The 16,157-nt window shown below is 45.1% G+C and overlaps 1 protein-coding gene across 3 annotated transcripts in view; it reads right to left on the reverse strand.

Annotated features, from left to right (window-relative positions):
• Window positions 1–11,861: 11,861 nt before the first annotated feature.
• The window catches only part of LOC106896221 (chromosome unknown open reading frame, human C8orf48), a 22,950-nt gene continuing 18,654 nt past the window's right edge, over window positions 11,862–16,157 (reverse strand). For all 3 annotated transcript variants that reach the window (XM_014956018.1, XM_014956015.1, XM_014956016.1), the window contains one exon: window positions 11,862–12,158. In XM_014956018.1, coding sequence (XP_014811504.1) covers window positions 12,100–12,158 — 59 coding nt within the window. In that variant the 3' untranslated portion in view covers window positions 11,862–12,099. The remainder of the gene's footprint in view (window positions 12,159–16,157) is intronic.

Genomic DNA, 16,157 nt, shown 5'->3' on the forward strand with positions numbered 1-16,157 from the left:
TGGTAAGGTTTGACTCTTGAATCCTACCAGCAACTATGAAGAACCCCAACTTCCTATTTATGAAGTTCAGCATCACTGGTTGCCACAGTTATGTCTGTTGTGGCCATGGGGACCTCGCTGGTGGCCATGGGGAACCCCAGGAGGCCATGTGGACCTCACTGGCAGCCAAGGAGATCTCACTGGTGGCCACAGCAAAATCACTGGTGGCCACGGGGACATCACCGTTGGCCTTGGAGACCCACAAATAGCCAGAGGGACCTCTCTGGTGGCCACCTGGACCTCAGAGCGGATGGAGAAGCCGCAGCCATGGAACCCCATCAAGTTACCGTGAGGATTACTTGCAGACTCACAAAACACCTCAAAGCAAATGTTTACACTTTGCTCCATAAAATACAGTGGGGAAAACAGTGGGAGGAATCCAGCAGGCCAAAAAAGATGACATTTGTGTAAATATCTGCCTCCAACCCCTCAGTTCCTAACCTTGCAGGATTTCAAAGTCCAGAACTTCTTTTAGCACACCAGCTGCTCTTCCCTCGGAGCCGGCGACAGCAGGCAGCGCGAGAATGACACGACTTGGAGACAAACCAGGTTTATTTAAAAACAACATTTATATCTATATATTACACACACAATATACCAAGTTAAAAGAACATTATCGAAAATGCTAAGTCAAATATTGCAAAGTTAAGAAAGGCCAGAACTGCGCTCGCCTCTGCAGCCTTCATTTCAGTCCCTGGTGCTACCGCCCTCGGTCACACGATGGCCCGTTGTTCCTTCTGCGGGACCCTCAAATGATTCTCAATTAACGAGCAGCTACTCAATATTTGTTTTCTCCTTGTTGTGTAGCCCATTTCTGAGGGCTTCCCTCCACAGGGGGTTGACTCACAAACAGTTGAACAACTCCCTGCTCGAGCGCTTTACTGCGGAACAAGACCATTTCATCTCTGCTTAGTTGAACCCGCTCTGCTTCACCAAACTCAGACTCCGAGCACATTTGATTAATTTATTCATGGCTTTTCTAAGGTTCCCACTACTAATACATTTTTGATGAACGTATTACCCCAACACTTCCATTTTCTCTGGATTGACTGGTGAAAAAAAATGATTAGAAAGTTTCTGTGTTGTAAAAGTATTCATTAATTTGGGATATCCAATTTAGAAAACGAGAGCATGCTTTTCGCAGAGTGCTTAGTGTTATATGATGCTTTAAATGCTAAAAACTCGGGTTCAGCTGCAGCTCTACGTATATCGTGCTGTTGCAGATCAGATATCGCCTCAAATTGAGTATCCAGAAAATGAGGAACATTCAGTTAATGAACACTTCAAAAAAAAGGTTTCATTTGCCCCAACTTAGCATTAGGATCTCAGTTTGCAAAGGCAGAAATTAAATCACATTTTCCAAGGCTGCGTTTCACTGCATGAACAATGAGACCCAGCGATGGTGTTACCAACAGAATAAGCAGTAAAAAAACTCACCCGGAGCCAGGGACCCGAAAGACTCTGGTGAAGAGAGGGAGAAACACCTGCCCATGTCCCTCAGCACCAGGCCTGCCCAGCTTTTAGATCCCTCCACGGATGGTGACTCCACCACTGCCCTGGGCAGCCTCTTCCACAGCTTAATAACCCTTTCAGTGTAAAAATGTTTCCTAATCTCCACCCTAAACCTCCCCTGGGGCAACTTGAGGCCGTTTCCTCTTGTCCCATCGCCTGTTCCTTGGGAGAAGAGACCGACCCCCCCCTGGCTACACCCTCCCCTACAATATATTGATGTGATGATAGAAGCAGGGTAAAAAGATGGAAAAGTGGAGTTTGTGGTGACCAGTTTACTACCTTTTCTGGTAAGTCCCATCCCAGAAAGCAGCTCCCTGAAGAAAAGCCCAGCTTCAGTGCCTCCTGGTTGGGCGTCCAGGCAATCTCCAGGGGAAGGGGGACGCAGTTTCCCTATTGAGAGAAAATGTCAGGGACCGTTAACCTTAGATCTGCCAACTGTTGAACGGGGCCTTCTAAGCTGGTGAATTTCCATTTGAAAGGAAAATCAGAGGTGGGAACAAAGAAGCTCAGATACAGAACCCAGGAGGGTACGTAGAGCACGTGAAGGTCTGCTTAGAAGAGGATGCACCTATTTCCTGAAGGGGAGATATTGTCCAGAGACACGACCCGTGTTTAAATTTAACCAGGGCTCTGCGTGAGGCCAGAGAGGCAACAAAAGGAAACCCGAGGAACGACAAGGTTGGTGCTGGCAGGGATCTATTCTGGGATTGTTCGCGGTCATTTCAAAGCACACGGTGGCTTCTTTACCAGCTCTGACCTTTGGGTCCAGCAGCACAAAACGAGGTGTGCCCACCCCACATGCACTCCAGTCCCCTTGTGATAGTTCACGTTTCCAGAACGTTCGTTATTCGATTCAAGCTGTTTTGAGGAGATTTTTTGATCTGGTAAAAGAGGCACATTGGCTCTCCAGCCACCAGTGCTAGGACGAGGAGTTTATGGAGATACACACAGGAGGAGGTGACCTCAGTGGAAAAATCTAGATTTAGACTGCTGTGCCCGAACCAGAATTTATTCCTCACCAGGAAGACGTGAAAGCAGAACCGTTTCATGGTAAGAAAATGGAATTCACTGCACAAGATCAAACAGGTTGTCTCTGTAGCCCAGCTCTGACACTGGTCACTCCCAGAGGCTTTTAAAAATGCTTTTATGCTTCCAGAGAAAAATTAAGACAAGAAATCTGCCCCAAAAGGGAATTCCTCTTTCCATGGGCTGAGTGGTGTGTGTCCTACAACTGGAGGCCACCAGAGAAATGAACTGCATGTAATTCTGGATGTTCTCGTTCTCACATGAACACCAACACCTTTACTGAGATCCTCCAAGGCTTTCAACCTCAGCGCACACTCGCAGCAATGAATTTTGCAGGAGAGTAATGTGCTATGGACACAAGTGTTCCCTTCCATCAATATCACCTGCAATACCTTTCAGTTCCACTGAACTTCTCCTTACTCTCAAAAAAGGAGATTAATTAGGAGTTTTTAGACTTAGTTCCTCGGGTTTATTTATTTTACGTACTCCTACCACAGCCTTCTTTCTGGAACAAAGAATTCAGGGGTTGTCAGTCCTCTTCAGGAGCCCTTTCAGAGACACCCGTGTACAACGGGAGTGGAACAGTCTGATTATTCCCACCACCAATTCCTCTGAAATCTCAAAACTCATTCCATGTTTTACGATCGGGCTGCATTCAATTAAAGTTAGTGATACTGGTAGATGTAGCAGCAGTAGCAAGGTGAGCCATTTTTACATGATGTACTCACCCAGGAATAGACTCTTAACTGATTTTCTGATTAAGTAAATTTTATCTCTCCTAATAAAATCAAACCTTCTGGTTAGGATTGAAGAGAAGAAGAGCAACACACGAGCACCGAAACTTTCTGCATAATGTGATTTCCTTTCATTGCACTTGGCTATAAATTTTGCTCTTCCCCTGCAGTCAATATTTATAACTTTATCAAATGAAGAGGAATTTGATGGCCTGGGCTTTGACGAGAAGCTTTGCTTTTAATAATGCTTTTTTTGTAATGCACGCCTGCTCGGCTCTAAATAAGGAAAGCCACATTCCCTTCTCACAGCACCAAGGTGAAACGGTGACCCATTACACGTAATGGACTTGTTTCAATCTCTATGTAATGAGAAAAGCACCTTAACAACAGAGGCAGAAGAGGTGAAAACATTACCTTGGGAGTAATCTCCTGGTATCACACCTCCATTACACTGGGATCTGATGGGCTTTAATTTGTCGCTGTTTGGAGAGAGAACGGACAATCTGGAAGCATGAAAAATTACTAATTATAACATTTAAAATAGAAGCAGCAATGGAAATGTCAACAATCTGACTGGGGCATCAGAGATGTTGCGGTGATGGATAAGGACCATTTCACTGCAGACCGGGAGAGAAGCTTTGGGCCATTTTTCAAAGCTTGAAGAACTTCTCAAGGAGTTACAAACGTTCATTTTTCTCCTACGCCCTCAACTACTGTCAGAACATACTGTGGTCTTTCTAACAGCTCCCATGAACTTTCAATCACATTTGTTGACAAGAGATCATAAGGAGAAAAATACTTTGGTCTAAGTTATACTGAAATCAAGGGGAGTTGGGCATTTGGGTGCCCCTGCTGATTTGGATCTCTGGCCTTAACCATGGTATCAAGTATTTACTGAACCACTGATTTCTTAAGTACAAGTTTTCCAGGAGGAGATAGAGCTATACCGTATAAATACTGTTCCTGCCGTTGGTCAACAGTCCTCTGACACAGCCATAATCTTCAAACTGACTGAGAGAGTTTCAGTTATAAGCTTTGAAATAAAGAAGATTCAGGAAGCGGCAAATGGGAGACCGTGAGAAACATTAGTGTGTTAGTCACACTGGATTAAGAACAAGTATTTGGAAAAAAAGATTCAATGTAGCATAAAAATATATTAGACCATTTTCAGACGTTTCTTCCTGGCTTATTTAGGAGTTCATATTAAGCCTGTGAACCCTTGCACTAACACAAACTGGTAGAAATTTGTATTCCCAGGTCTTTGCATATGTATATGTATGCATCTATATACATATGTATGTATACACACATTATATATAGCTTTTTCAGTTGACATCAGATACTTCAGTAAGAAGCTGGGTATAAAAAGAAATATGAAAGGAAGCTTTATGAAATGCATAAGACAGAAAACTTCAGTCAGTAAGGAAAAAAGAACTTAGGGATGAAAATATAACTAAGGGCTAACCAGACCTGAGAAAGCCTTTGTTAGGCTTGTTTTCTTATCTTCCATTGCTAGCTGGCAATACAGAGAAATCTTTAAAAAATAAAACCAAAAGCTATCTCAAATTATAGATATAGAGGAACAGATGGCATCTCTGTCAAAACTCAGGCCTCTGCACGCTTGAAATGGAAGTTTATAGATAAAGGTCGGTCCCCAGGTAATAAACCCCAGGTTTTATTTATTGATAGCACCTCTAATCCACAGGCACCTCCTTGAGAAGTTGCCAAGAATCAACATTTTGACCGTTTCAGCCTTTAACAGCCAAAGCTGGTTCATTTTGCCACAAACTGAAGGCAGAACAGTCACTGGGGAGGCAGGTGCCACTTGTTTGATGACTGTTGGGAGTCATTTTTGGGTGCCCAGCAGGGAAGTTCTCCTGCAGCTTGACACCCACAGGACACACCAGGCCTCCTGCTGTGCCCAATCCACCCGGTTACCAGTTTCCTTTCAACTGGTTTCACGTTTGAGGATGGAGCTTCTTTTGGGCAGGATGCTTCTGTCAGCAAAGGAACAAGACAGCCTACTTTTCAAAGCTAATTTCTTTTTAAAAGCGTGGACACGAGGAAGGTGGCAGAGGGTGGGATGTGACTTCAAAGCAGATGGAAATGCAGAAGAACAGTTGCTTAGCACCTATAAAAGTCAGGCCCACTTCTTCACAAGATACGTATGTCTTTAGGTACCCATATTTAGGCATCCGCATTTGAGTTTTGGCCTCCAAATAACCTAAATCCATCACAGATTTTTCAGAATGTGCAGTTGCTGAAATAAACAAAGATCTTAAAAGTCATGAGAATCATGCTGTGGTCCTGGCAGCAACCAGCTCTTCGGCACTCGGGGACAGCTTTTGTGTTACCTGTACTCATTAGGAGCTTTGCCATCTATTAATGAATAAAAGACAGAGACCAGGAAAAAGCCCTGTAGAAACTTAATTCCACAATGATTTCTCAGGCAGTGGGACAATAAGGGACCAGCCAGCAGCCTTCTCCCCTTCAGCTGAGCCAGAGATGAAAATTAAAGACTGGAATCAGAGGGAATTATTCAACCTAGACTATCTTCTGGGGGCATGGGTCTGTTTTGGAGTGGGTCTGTAGCATCTATTGCTCTAGGACTGAATCGATACAACACAGCAGGACAGAGACAGAGAGCATTCCAGAAAATAATAATAAAAAAAAAAGCCTGTAGAAATGCTGGATTGACAGCCAAGAAGAATGTGCTCAAAAGCACTTGGAAGCTGAAAACATTCCTTTTACATTCCACTTTATTTCTTACTCAATTATGAAGACTCACCTGATAAAAGGAGCAAGAAATTACCCTGCTTAATGACACAGATAAGGGAAGAAAAACAGAAGCATTTAATTCCCATAAGCATCTCTCCTCTTTGTCTCAGCCTGCTTTTTTATGCCTGGATTATGCTAACACTATTAATCTTTCTGTCTGTGACTAACTCCCAGGTTTTTATGTGAGTGACCTGATTCCGCACTAACACGCTCCTCCCAGTTTGGTGAAGCCCCCCCCCCCCCTCCCCAACCACCACCACCACCACCTCCAGCCCCGTGTGATCCATTCTTCCCCCTAAATAAAGTTGAAAAAATTTGGCTGTGCTCAGTGAGCGCTGGCGGGGGAGCGGGCGTGCGGAGCTCCTGCACCCTCCCCGCAGCTGCAGCACCAATAACGCGCCTCTTCAGCACTATCCACCCCTCGGCTTGAAAGCCCAAAGCTTGAGGAGGGGGACACACAGAAGAGACTGGCCAGTTGGTGAGGGTGAGGGCTACCTCCACGGTCAGGCTTCAGCAGGGGAGGACCTTCACCCTTGCCACCCCCTGACCACTCAGCCCTTTGGCGAGTAGCCCGGCGAGGCGCGGAGGATGTGGCCGGAGGAGGTGAGTGCTGCATGGCTACCATCAATCCTTTGTGCAGAACCAGGGGGGCTCAGCAGAAAGTGGAGGAGGGAGTAGGGGGAGGGGGGGGCAACACTGGCAATTTTTTTAAATGGGCGCAGCCAAAACCCTCTTTTCTTTCCCCATTATGCCCCTTTCAAAGGGAATCTCCCGACTGAGCCGATTTCCCCGACAAAGCTCGTTTTCCTTGCGCGGGGCGCAGAGTGCAGCACCAAAAAGCATGGGGAAAAATGCCTGCTGCAGACCTGCCGTTTGTCTGTCCGTCTGTCTGTCCGTCCATCCATGCTCCCCTGCATCCTGCTCCAGCCCCCCAGGCGGGGTACGGCCCGGTGCGGTACCCGGGGCTGGCACGGCGGGGCTGGCAGGGCACGGTACCAGCCTGCAGGGCTAGCACGGCACGGCACCGGGATGGGATGAGATGAGATGATCACCCCCACTTGACCACCAGCCCAGAGCAGCTCGTGGCCCCCCCTGGGGCTGGCCAGCTCTGGGCAGAGGCGTGACCATCCTCCCCTGGGTACCAGCAGCTTTCCACGCGTACACCCACCTCACACCCACCCTGCACAGAGCCACGGAACATCCTCCCTCGGAGCACCAAGATGCTATATATGCCTAGCATTATATATATATATATATATACACACCTATAATAATATATATACATACCTATAATATATATATGCCTATAATAATATTTATAAGCCTATAATAATATATATATGTGCCTACAAACACCCCCTCCTCCTCTCACACTATATCCATCTTCCTCTCCATCCCCCCCCGGGACCCCTCACCCTTTCCTATTCATCCTGCACCCGCTTCTCCCCATGAATATAACCCCCCCCTCTGTTAATCAGGGTTTTGTCTCCTTTTTCCCCCCCAACAGAAGCAGCACCCCCCCTTCCTCCCCCTCCATACACTGCTCAGTATGTCTTGCTACCTATGCAGGAAGGCTGAACCCCTCAAGCCACCAAAGGGGGGAAGGTGACACGTCCCTCACCCCCTCCCACCCATGGGTAAAGGGGTGCTGTGGAACCCACCAATCTCAAATGCATTTCACATAACTTTTCCCATTTGAAATGTGATTTGGAGCTAAAGGGAAAGTCAGCACTGACCAGAAAGCACCAAATGCTTAAAGAAAGTCTTCATATTCCCTTCTCCTCGCTTTGCCTCCTCCTTTAGCCTCTGTGCTGGGACCAGTTTACCGCACACCAGTTCTGCCCACCCCAGAGACAAAGCTGCCTGGGCTTCAAGACTGGGAGAGGAGGATGGAAAGGTGCTCTCTGCTTACCTACAACTCCCAAATTAGGCAGAGCCTGTCCCTGATCCAGGCTGTGGGAAAAGAAATGCTATCTTTTTCCAAAAATGTGCAGACACAAAGTAGCTGCATCTGAAATGACACCCATCACTCCCCCTCCCAGCCCCCTGCGCCCTCCCACCCTTTAACTTCGTATTTTTCTTGCACAATTTTAAAGGTAAAATTCCCTGAGTATTGAATATATTGTAGCCCTAGACTGTAACTATTCATCAAGAACGGGCGCATTGGCTGGAAGGAGAAGAGTTTGCTTTTTAAATGAGTTGGATGAATACTTGAATGTTCAAACAATCTTCTGCTCTTTGGCACATTTTTTAAAAAAATGTTATCCCTGCGGGAGTTTCAATCTTGGCAGATTTTAGATCTAAAAGAAAGGCTGCAAAGTGTCCCATCCATAATTACTCTCCTTGCTAGCAGTAGGGAAGGAGAAAAAAAAAAAAAAAAGCAGAGATTAAAAAAGGCAGGGGGATGTGAAAGCAGATCTCATTTGTTCATCTCCCTTTCACAACCAATTAGCCCAGAATCAGAGCCCTCCTTCACCCGCAAAGAAACCGAGAATTTAATGAAAAGGCCACTTTGTCTTCAGATCTTATTTTATGAAGATTCTTAGGTTTTGTTCATTTGAATTCAGCTCTAAACAGCTTTCAGTTTTATTTATTCTATAACTCGAGAGAACAATTAAACATCCACTTGTACCTGGCCTGGTAAGTACTTGTTTTGACTCCAAAAAACACAAAACATGAAGCATTAGGACAATCTGATCCTAAAAACAGGCAAATGGGGAAAAAAAAAAAATCACTGAGCAAGTTTAAGCATCCATGTAGGCAAGGGAATTGTTTGCACTTGTGTTTTCACAGAGTAACATTTAAAATACAGACTAATGAAAAAATTCCCAGGCTGCCTCTGGAATCACAGGATGTAATTGCCCCTGGTTTTGAAAGGTACGTGGGAAGAACAGCATCAAACGTTGTGCAAGAGAAATGAATAAGAACTAAATTAGCAAAAAGTTAACCATGAAAGACAATTTCAAAGGGAAAAAAGAATCCACATTTTACAGGGTATTTTTTTTTTAGCTGATGATATAAGACTGTTCTTTTAGTAAGAAAAACAAAGAATGACTTATCAGGACAATCCTCCCTCCAAAAAGAGGACTAGTGTGTGCTGGTTTGAGAAAAACAATCCCAACATTGGTTTTAAAATGCAGTGAAGCCTATTTGGAAGGGAACATCATGAAGGAAGGGCTCTGTTCAGCTGTTTAAGAGAACAGCACTTTGATCCAGCACTGGTTGCCAAGTTTAAAAGAAAAGGGGGGAAAAAAAAAATAATCCAAAGCCTTCCCCAAATCTGAGCAGGTGAAAGGAATAAGGCTTGATGGCTCTTCCTAACATGGTTTATGACAGCGTGGCTAAGCCTCACCTATGGGGAGCATTTAATACACAGCTTCAAAGCTACCCTAAAAACATCCTACAGGGATTTGATGGATCAGGATGATAAACTTCCCTCGCACCACTCTATAGACAAGGTGGCTAAAACATGCACCACGGGTAGATTTCAGTAACACTGGTTTAAGGAGGGAGTTCCTCAGGCGTTCAGTCTGTAACGTGTACTTTGTTCCTGGTAACAGGCACCAGCAACTTCCATAAGGATTTGGGCTTTGTACAGACAAAAGGTAGTATTTGCTAAAACAGGCAGGTACAAGAAGGCTGTAATGAGCCCTAAAAAGCTGCTGATGTTTATCAGATCACAGTTCTACTAAATTACCACCATGTATTATCACAAGAAGGCACCAATAACATCAGTGGGATGAACACAGAATTTCAGAGAGAGCTTAAAGCCACAACACACCAGGTCTGTTGCTTCAACTGCTCTACGCTTCAGGGATTACTTCATTCAAATTAAAACCTTAAAACCCAGAATTAGCTCCATATGGGTTCTCTCTAAACTAAATGCCCAGGCACATAGTAGGTGTTATGGTCCAGGCAGACAACCTGCCCCCACGAGCTCTTTCTGGAACACAAAAGCAGATGTCCCACACCTTCCAGCTGAACCCACGGAAGCCGTTTTGCTGGGCATCTCTCCAGGCAGAGGTAAGATGGTACCAGGTTCTGCTCTAAAATTACTTGCTTTTGCCATACACTAACTGTCCCTCGAAATTATCCAAGTCCATCACAGCTTTAAGGAGAAATAGGACCCCTGTAGATATTTTTTCCTTTTACAGGAACAAAATTCAACTTTCTGTTAACTTACCAATGCTGGAAGGAGTTATTACAAGTGCTCCCAAAACTTGGAGTCTTTTTCTCTTCTCACATAAGGGAGGAGAAAACCTCAGGTATAATGAAGACAGGACAGGCTGAACAACTGCTAAAAGCTGAGTTTTCTTGCTCACTAGGATAAAAATAGCGTCAAGCATTCTGAGAGACGGGGCTAGAATTTTATACACTTAATTAAAAGATTAATTGACTTGCTTAAATCTTTATCTAAGTTGCCAGTTATAACACTGGACGTGATCGCAAGGGGTTTATGCAAATTAAGTTTCTAAGGATGACTACGTGTAAAAAATATAATATTCTTTTTTCTATTTTGGCTTGAGATTAACAATATGGAAGACAAAAGCATAAAGAAGTTGTTGGAATTTAGGACTTCTCAGATAAATCTATGGTGTTTAACACCTACAAACCGGGTGATGCTCCAGAAGTGTCCTTCTGTCACAACCCCATGTGTATTATTTAAGCCCACACCCCCAAAGTGCTCAGAACCTGCTGGAAAGCATCAAGCCCAACTGGCTCCCAGCTGAAAGCTGAGCAGACTTGAAACCTTAAGATTCCAAAAGCATTTTAAGCATCCAAAGGTAAAGACAGAGGTGTACCTGTATATACGTGGATTTTGAAAATGGCAAGGGTGGTCTTCTGCACAGATTTAAAATACTCCTAAAACCCAGCCCTTTGTTCACAGAATAACAGAATTGTCCAGGTTGGAAGGGAGCTTTAAGATTATCGAGTCCAACCATCAACCTAACCCTGATAAAACCATCACTAAACCATGTCTCTAAGCTCTGTGTCAACCCGGCTTTTGAATCCCTCCAGGGATGGTGCCTCAACCCCTTCCCTGGGCAGCCCATTCCAAGCCCTTAATAACCCTTTCAGTGTCAAAATTGTTCCCAATATCCAACCTGAACCTCCCCTGAGGCAACTTGAGGCTGTTTCCTCTTGTCCCATCACCTGTTCCTTGGGAGAAAAGACCAACCCCCCTTTCATGGAGTTGACGCATGAGGTTACAGAAGATGCTGTGGAAAAAAAAAATAAGTAGCAAGGCTAAAACTTTTCAACTTCGTGCTTTTTGAAGCCTTTGCTGTCTTCTCTCCTTCTCCCATCCCTTCCTCCTTGCCCTCTCCTCTCCTTGTCCCCCCTTTCGTTGGCTCGTGAGTCGATGTCTCGCTGCACGAGCTCCGGGGGAGGGAGAAAAAGAATTGCTCACGTATCAGGTTTACAGCATGATGATGGATACATTTCATACAAACGGTTTTACATCAAAAAGATGCAAATGGAGAAAAAGGAGGCACAATCTTCTGTAATGCAATAAAAGGGGAAGAGACAATCTGAGAGGCAGCCGGGAAATTTGCACACAGGCTGAAGGCAGAAAGCAAGAAAGCCTGAAACTGTATTAAAAAGCCAATACATATTTAAGGTGATATAAATACTAGAAGTAACTCAGCATTTGAAAATACACAGTGTATGTGTGCGTGAGTACATGAAAGAGGCACACACAGAGACAGCAACGAAAGATTCTCCTGCTACTGAAATCAAAGGGATTTTCTGTATTAATTCACAAGGAGCAGGTTTAGTTTCAGGTCAGTCATCTTTACTGTCTGAATATGTTTTTGTGTTCATTTGAGAACCGTATTCTACATTTTTCTCACTTTCTGCTGGTGTGTGTCCTTATCAACTACTCTTACTCAATAAATAGCATCAGGAAATCAAAGAAAGGAAGTTTGCGTTGACCTAAAGGTCAGGTGTGTACAATCAGCTTCCTATTTAAACAACAGAACTGCAGGAGCTCACATGTCATTTCTGGCCTTCACCCTTCCAGTGAAGCTGCAGATTCCAAACATTCACCAAACTCGGTCCTTCCTTTAACTGAAACACAGAATCAGAAAACAGAGTTATTCCAACAATTTAAAAAACCCCAAAACATCCCCCATTGCTGCTTCAGACAAGTCTGGTCTCTCACATGACATTTTCATTTTTTAATTATTTTTTTTTTAAGGATTCAATGCAAATCATCATTACTCTTTTTAACGTAACACGGATAACATCATTATTACCAAGTCACCAGCAAACTGAGGCAAGTTTTGCTCTTATAAAAAGGGAGGAATCTCAGTGAAATCAAAAAGCTGTTGATCAACATTCTCATCTCTTTTCAGTAATTCAGTATTTGACCTGAATTAGTATTTGAGAAACTGATTTTTGTTACTGGAATGTACTCCCCATCTTATACCAAGTTGGTGTTTTACTTTAAACATCAGCTTGCTAAAAGAGGGAGACAAGGAAACACCATCCCAAGCCCATCTCTAGGCCAGGGCACAGCCCACATCCAGAGCCTGTATCTATCCAAGTACCACAGTAAAACATCACTAGTTCAGTAAAAGCTTTAGAAATGGACTTGCTTTACAGATATTCTAATTATGTTTTCATGAAAAGTTTCTTCCAACAAAACAGTATTTCCAGACCAAAAAAAAAAAAAAAAAAAAAAAAGGCAAGAAAAAAGGAGAGCTCCTTTAGGATTAGGTCCGATAGGCTCAGGTTTCCACTTCCCAGCTCCATCTTGGAGAAGAATGTATTCACACAAAAAAAAAAAAAAAAAAAAAAAATCACTCCAAATATTTTTGTAAATACCTGAACCTTTCTAATATATTCTATTAAATGTTAATGGGAATTAAATGTGCAGAGTCCTGAGATACTAGTTTGCATGTTCTTAACACTCAGACAAAATACACTGAAGACTTATGACTCACACAGAAACAACAAAATAATGCAAAAATAATTTCTTTTCTACTGTTTGAATTGAATTAGAGCACGGACAATGCAGAATGTTTGGGGGGTTTTTTTACTGGGAAGTTTCCTCCTGAGAAAGCGCTGACATTGAAACTTCAGTCACTGGAACCTGACTCAAGTAGAAACGTGTCATTTGTTGTCTCCAGTGCGCGCTTCATACAGTCATTACAGTCCATATGAACAGTCTTCTCAAAAGTTAAGCAAAGAGGTCCAAATCATCTTCAGCTTGGTATCCACCAGGACCCCCAGTTCCTTTTCTCCAAAGCTGCTTTCCAGCCAGTTTGATATACTTCAAGTTGGCCCCAGCATGTACTTGTGCATGAGGTGGTTCCTCTCCAGGGGTAGGTCTTTGCCTTTCCCCTTGTTGAACTTCTTGAGGTTCCTCTCCATCCACTTCTCTGGCCTGTTGAGGTCCCTCTGAACTAACACCATCCAGCTTCCCCAGCACCTCACGGGTGTATCCCATCAGCTCCTGTGGGTTCAGTAGTTTCTTCAAGCGTTCCGTAACTCCATAATTCTCAGATCCAGGGTGAATCCTCACTGTGCCACACCTTCCCACCAGTCTTAAAGGGCTGGGATTGCTCAGGGCAAATCTGACCAGAAATGAGTGAAGTGAAGAAGGTATCGAGGCCTCTTCCATGTCCTTGGTCCATCAGTTCTCCTGCCCCATTCAGGCCTACATTTGCCCTAGCCTTTCTTCTGCTGCAGACATACCTCTTGAAGCCCCTCCTGTTGCATATATGTTCCTTCCAAGACTCCCCTCCCAATGGGTTTTGGCTTTCCTAACCCCACCACTGCATGTTCAGATGGTCACTCTATCCCTGCTGGGTCACTTGTCCCTCCTCCTACTTCCTCCATGGTTTCTTTTCATGTCTGAGTTGTCTGGAGCTCCTCGTTCATCCATGCAGACCTCCTGCCACCTTCACCTGATTTCCTGCATATTAGGATGGACCATTCCTCAATTTGGAGGAGGTGATCCTTGGAAATCAACCACATCTCCTGGGCCCCCCTTCTCTCCAAAGTATTCTACATGAGAGTCTTCCAGGCAGGTCCCTGACAAGGCTGAGCTCTGCTCTCCTGAGCTCCCACAGCAGTACTCTGGCCGTGCGAGCCATGCCTGTGATCCCTGCGAGACCATCACCTTGCAACTCCACGAAGGCCTCCAATTCCTCCTCTTCTTTTTTCTCCTCACCCCGTCCATTAGTGCACAGGCACTTCAGATGGACACCTGGCCACGTTGATTCCCCAGAAAAAGCAAGAGCTTCTCCTATAAAGCTTTTTCTTGGCACTTGCTTACTCCTGCGCAGATGCTTGAGGTGGGTTCCCTTCAGCCCCATTTTGCCATTTTTGAGTTTCTCTCCTGCACACCCTGCCCCCTGTCCTTGCCAACCCGGTTCACCAAGTCACCCACAAGCAACAGGAAGAAGCATTCTTGGCCCTCAAGAAGCTTAAAAGCGAGGCAGACTGGAAAGTGGTGACAGCATCACCCTACTGCCCACAGACACCGAGTGGTTTGGTCACAGCCACTCCAGAGTCTGCAGCAGAGCCGGGAACAGAGTCCTCTGTTGTTTTGAAGAGCAGAGATTTGTCCATAAAAGCAGTTTCCTTCCCCCAAAACGCAGCCGGAGCAGAAGCCGTACTTTGCAGACTTAAGATTTTTAAAAGCATTCCTGGTTTGGTTTTGAAAACGCACATACCTGAACTGATGGGGAAATGGAGGTACAAATAACATCCACTCACCTTCCGGGAAGGTTCCCAGCTGCCTAATGATTTTCTCTCTTCCCCACAGGAACGGGAGAGCTGCGGACACAGCTGAGATGAGAGCCAGGGTCAGGCAAGTATGACAACATCTGATTTTCATTAGCGCCGAGACATTCCACCTCCTGGACTTTTCCCGTGGGTGGTGGAGGACACTTGGCTACTCCATAAATCAGAAGGGCATTTCTCAGCATCTGAAGTTCTTCTAGTGCAGTTTCTTTCTTTGGGCTACTTGAGAAAGATGTTGACCGCACAACTGAGCAGCAATAAAATGTTCTGTTGTCATAACCTCCCCAAACACATCTTGCCAGTCGTGCAACGTGTAGACACTCAGAGATACAGCACATCACACTTGCTCCCTTCTGGGAAATGAACTTTCAATCAGCTTTACAAACACATATATTTTTTTTTTGTCCTAAACTGCAGTAAAATCTGGCTTTTAAACTTTCTTTAAAATCAACATTTATTTTTAACTGCATGAACATATTGTTCCAAACTGGCAAGAACTGCTCATTTACATCTTCTACCATCAACAGGATGCTAATCGAGAGTAAACAGTCTTTATTACGAGCAAGCACGTGCTGTTAATTAGTAAGAGAGACCCTCAGTTCTCTGGTAGCCTAAGTGGGATGAACCACAGATTCCTCTAATGAGGATGAACTGGAATTGCATCCTATCGAACAGAGCATCTCCCAACAAACAGTTATGCAGCAAGATCTCAGAAACCTAATTTTGGGCTCAAAGCATTTGGGTGTGGGGTGGAGGGGGTTTGAAGCAATCTGTTATTTGAAGTAAGTCGCTCCGCAAGTGCGACTTATACGGCTCCTTGGATTAAAATACCAGTATCAGATAAAATATAGTATAAATAAAGAATAAAATATCAGTATCCTACTGCCCTGAGGAGAAGCAGAAATGAGCAAGAAGAGGCCACCCTTGTTCCCCATCAGATTTAACTCTGAGATAAAGATCTGGAAGAGGGAAGGGGGGGGGGGGGGGGGGGGAGATGTATATGCCCTCACAGCCCTCAGCCCGGCGGTCGGTGAGGGCAACCGCAGCCTCGCCGCCGCCACTGAGCATGCTCGGCTCCTCCGCATCCGCCCCCGCTCGGCGGCCGGGAGGCGCGGGGGGAGCGGCTCCCCGGCGGTAATAAGCCCCTTGCAGGTGGCGGAGGCGGCGTGCGGGGCCGGCTGCCGCCATGAACCCCGGCGGAGGCGGCGGGGGGGTGGCGCCGGCCTTCCCCGGCCCCGTACAGTGTAAGTGCCGCTGCGCGCCGGCGGGGGATGCGCGCTCCGGGGCCCGCGCGGCGGAAGCCGCCTTGAGCCG

The sequence above is a fragment of the Calidris pugnax genome, unplaced genomic scaffold (genome assembly GCF_001431845.1).
Source record: "Calidris pugnax isolate Ruff unplaced genomic scaffold, ASM143184v1 scaffold281, whole genome shotgun sequence".
In the NCBI taxonomy this organism is placed as follows: domain Eukaryota; kingdom Metazoa; phylum Chordata; class Aves; order Charadriiformes; family Scolopacidae; genus Calidris; species Calidris pugnax.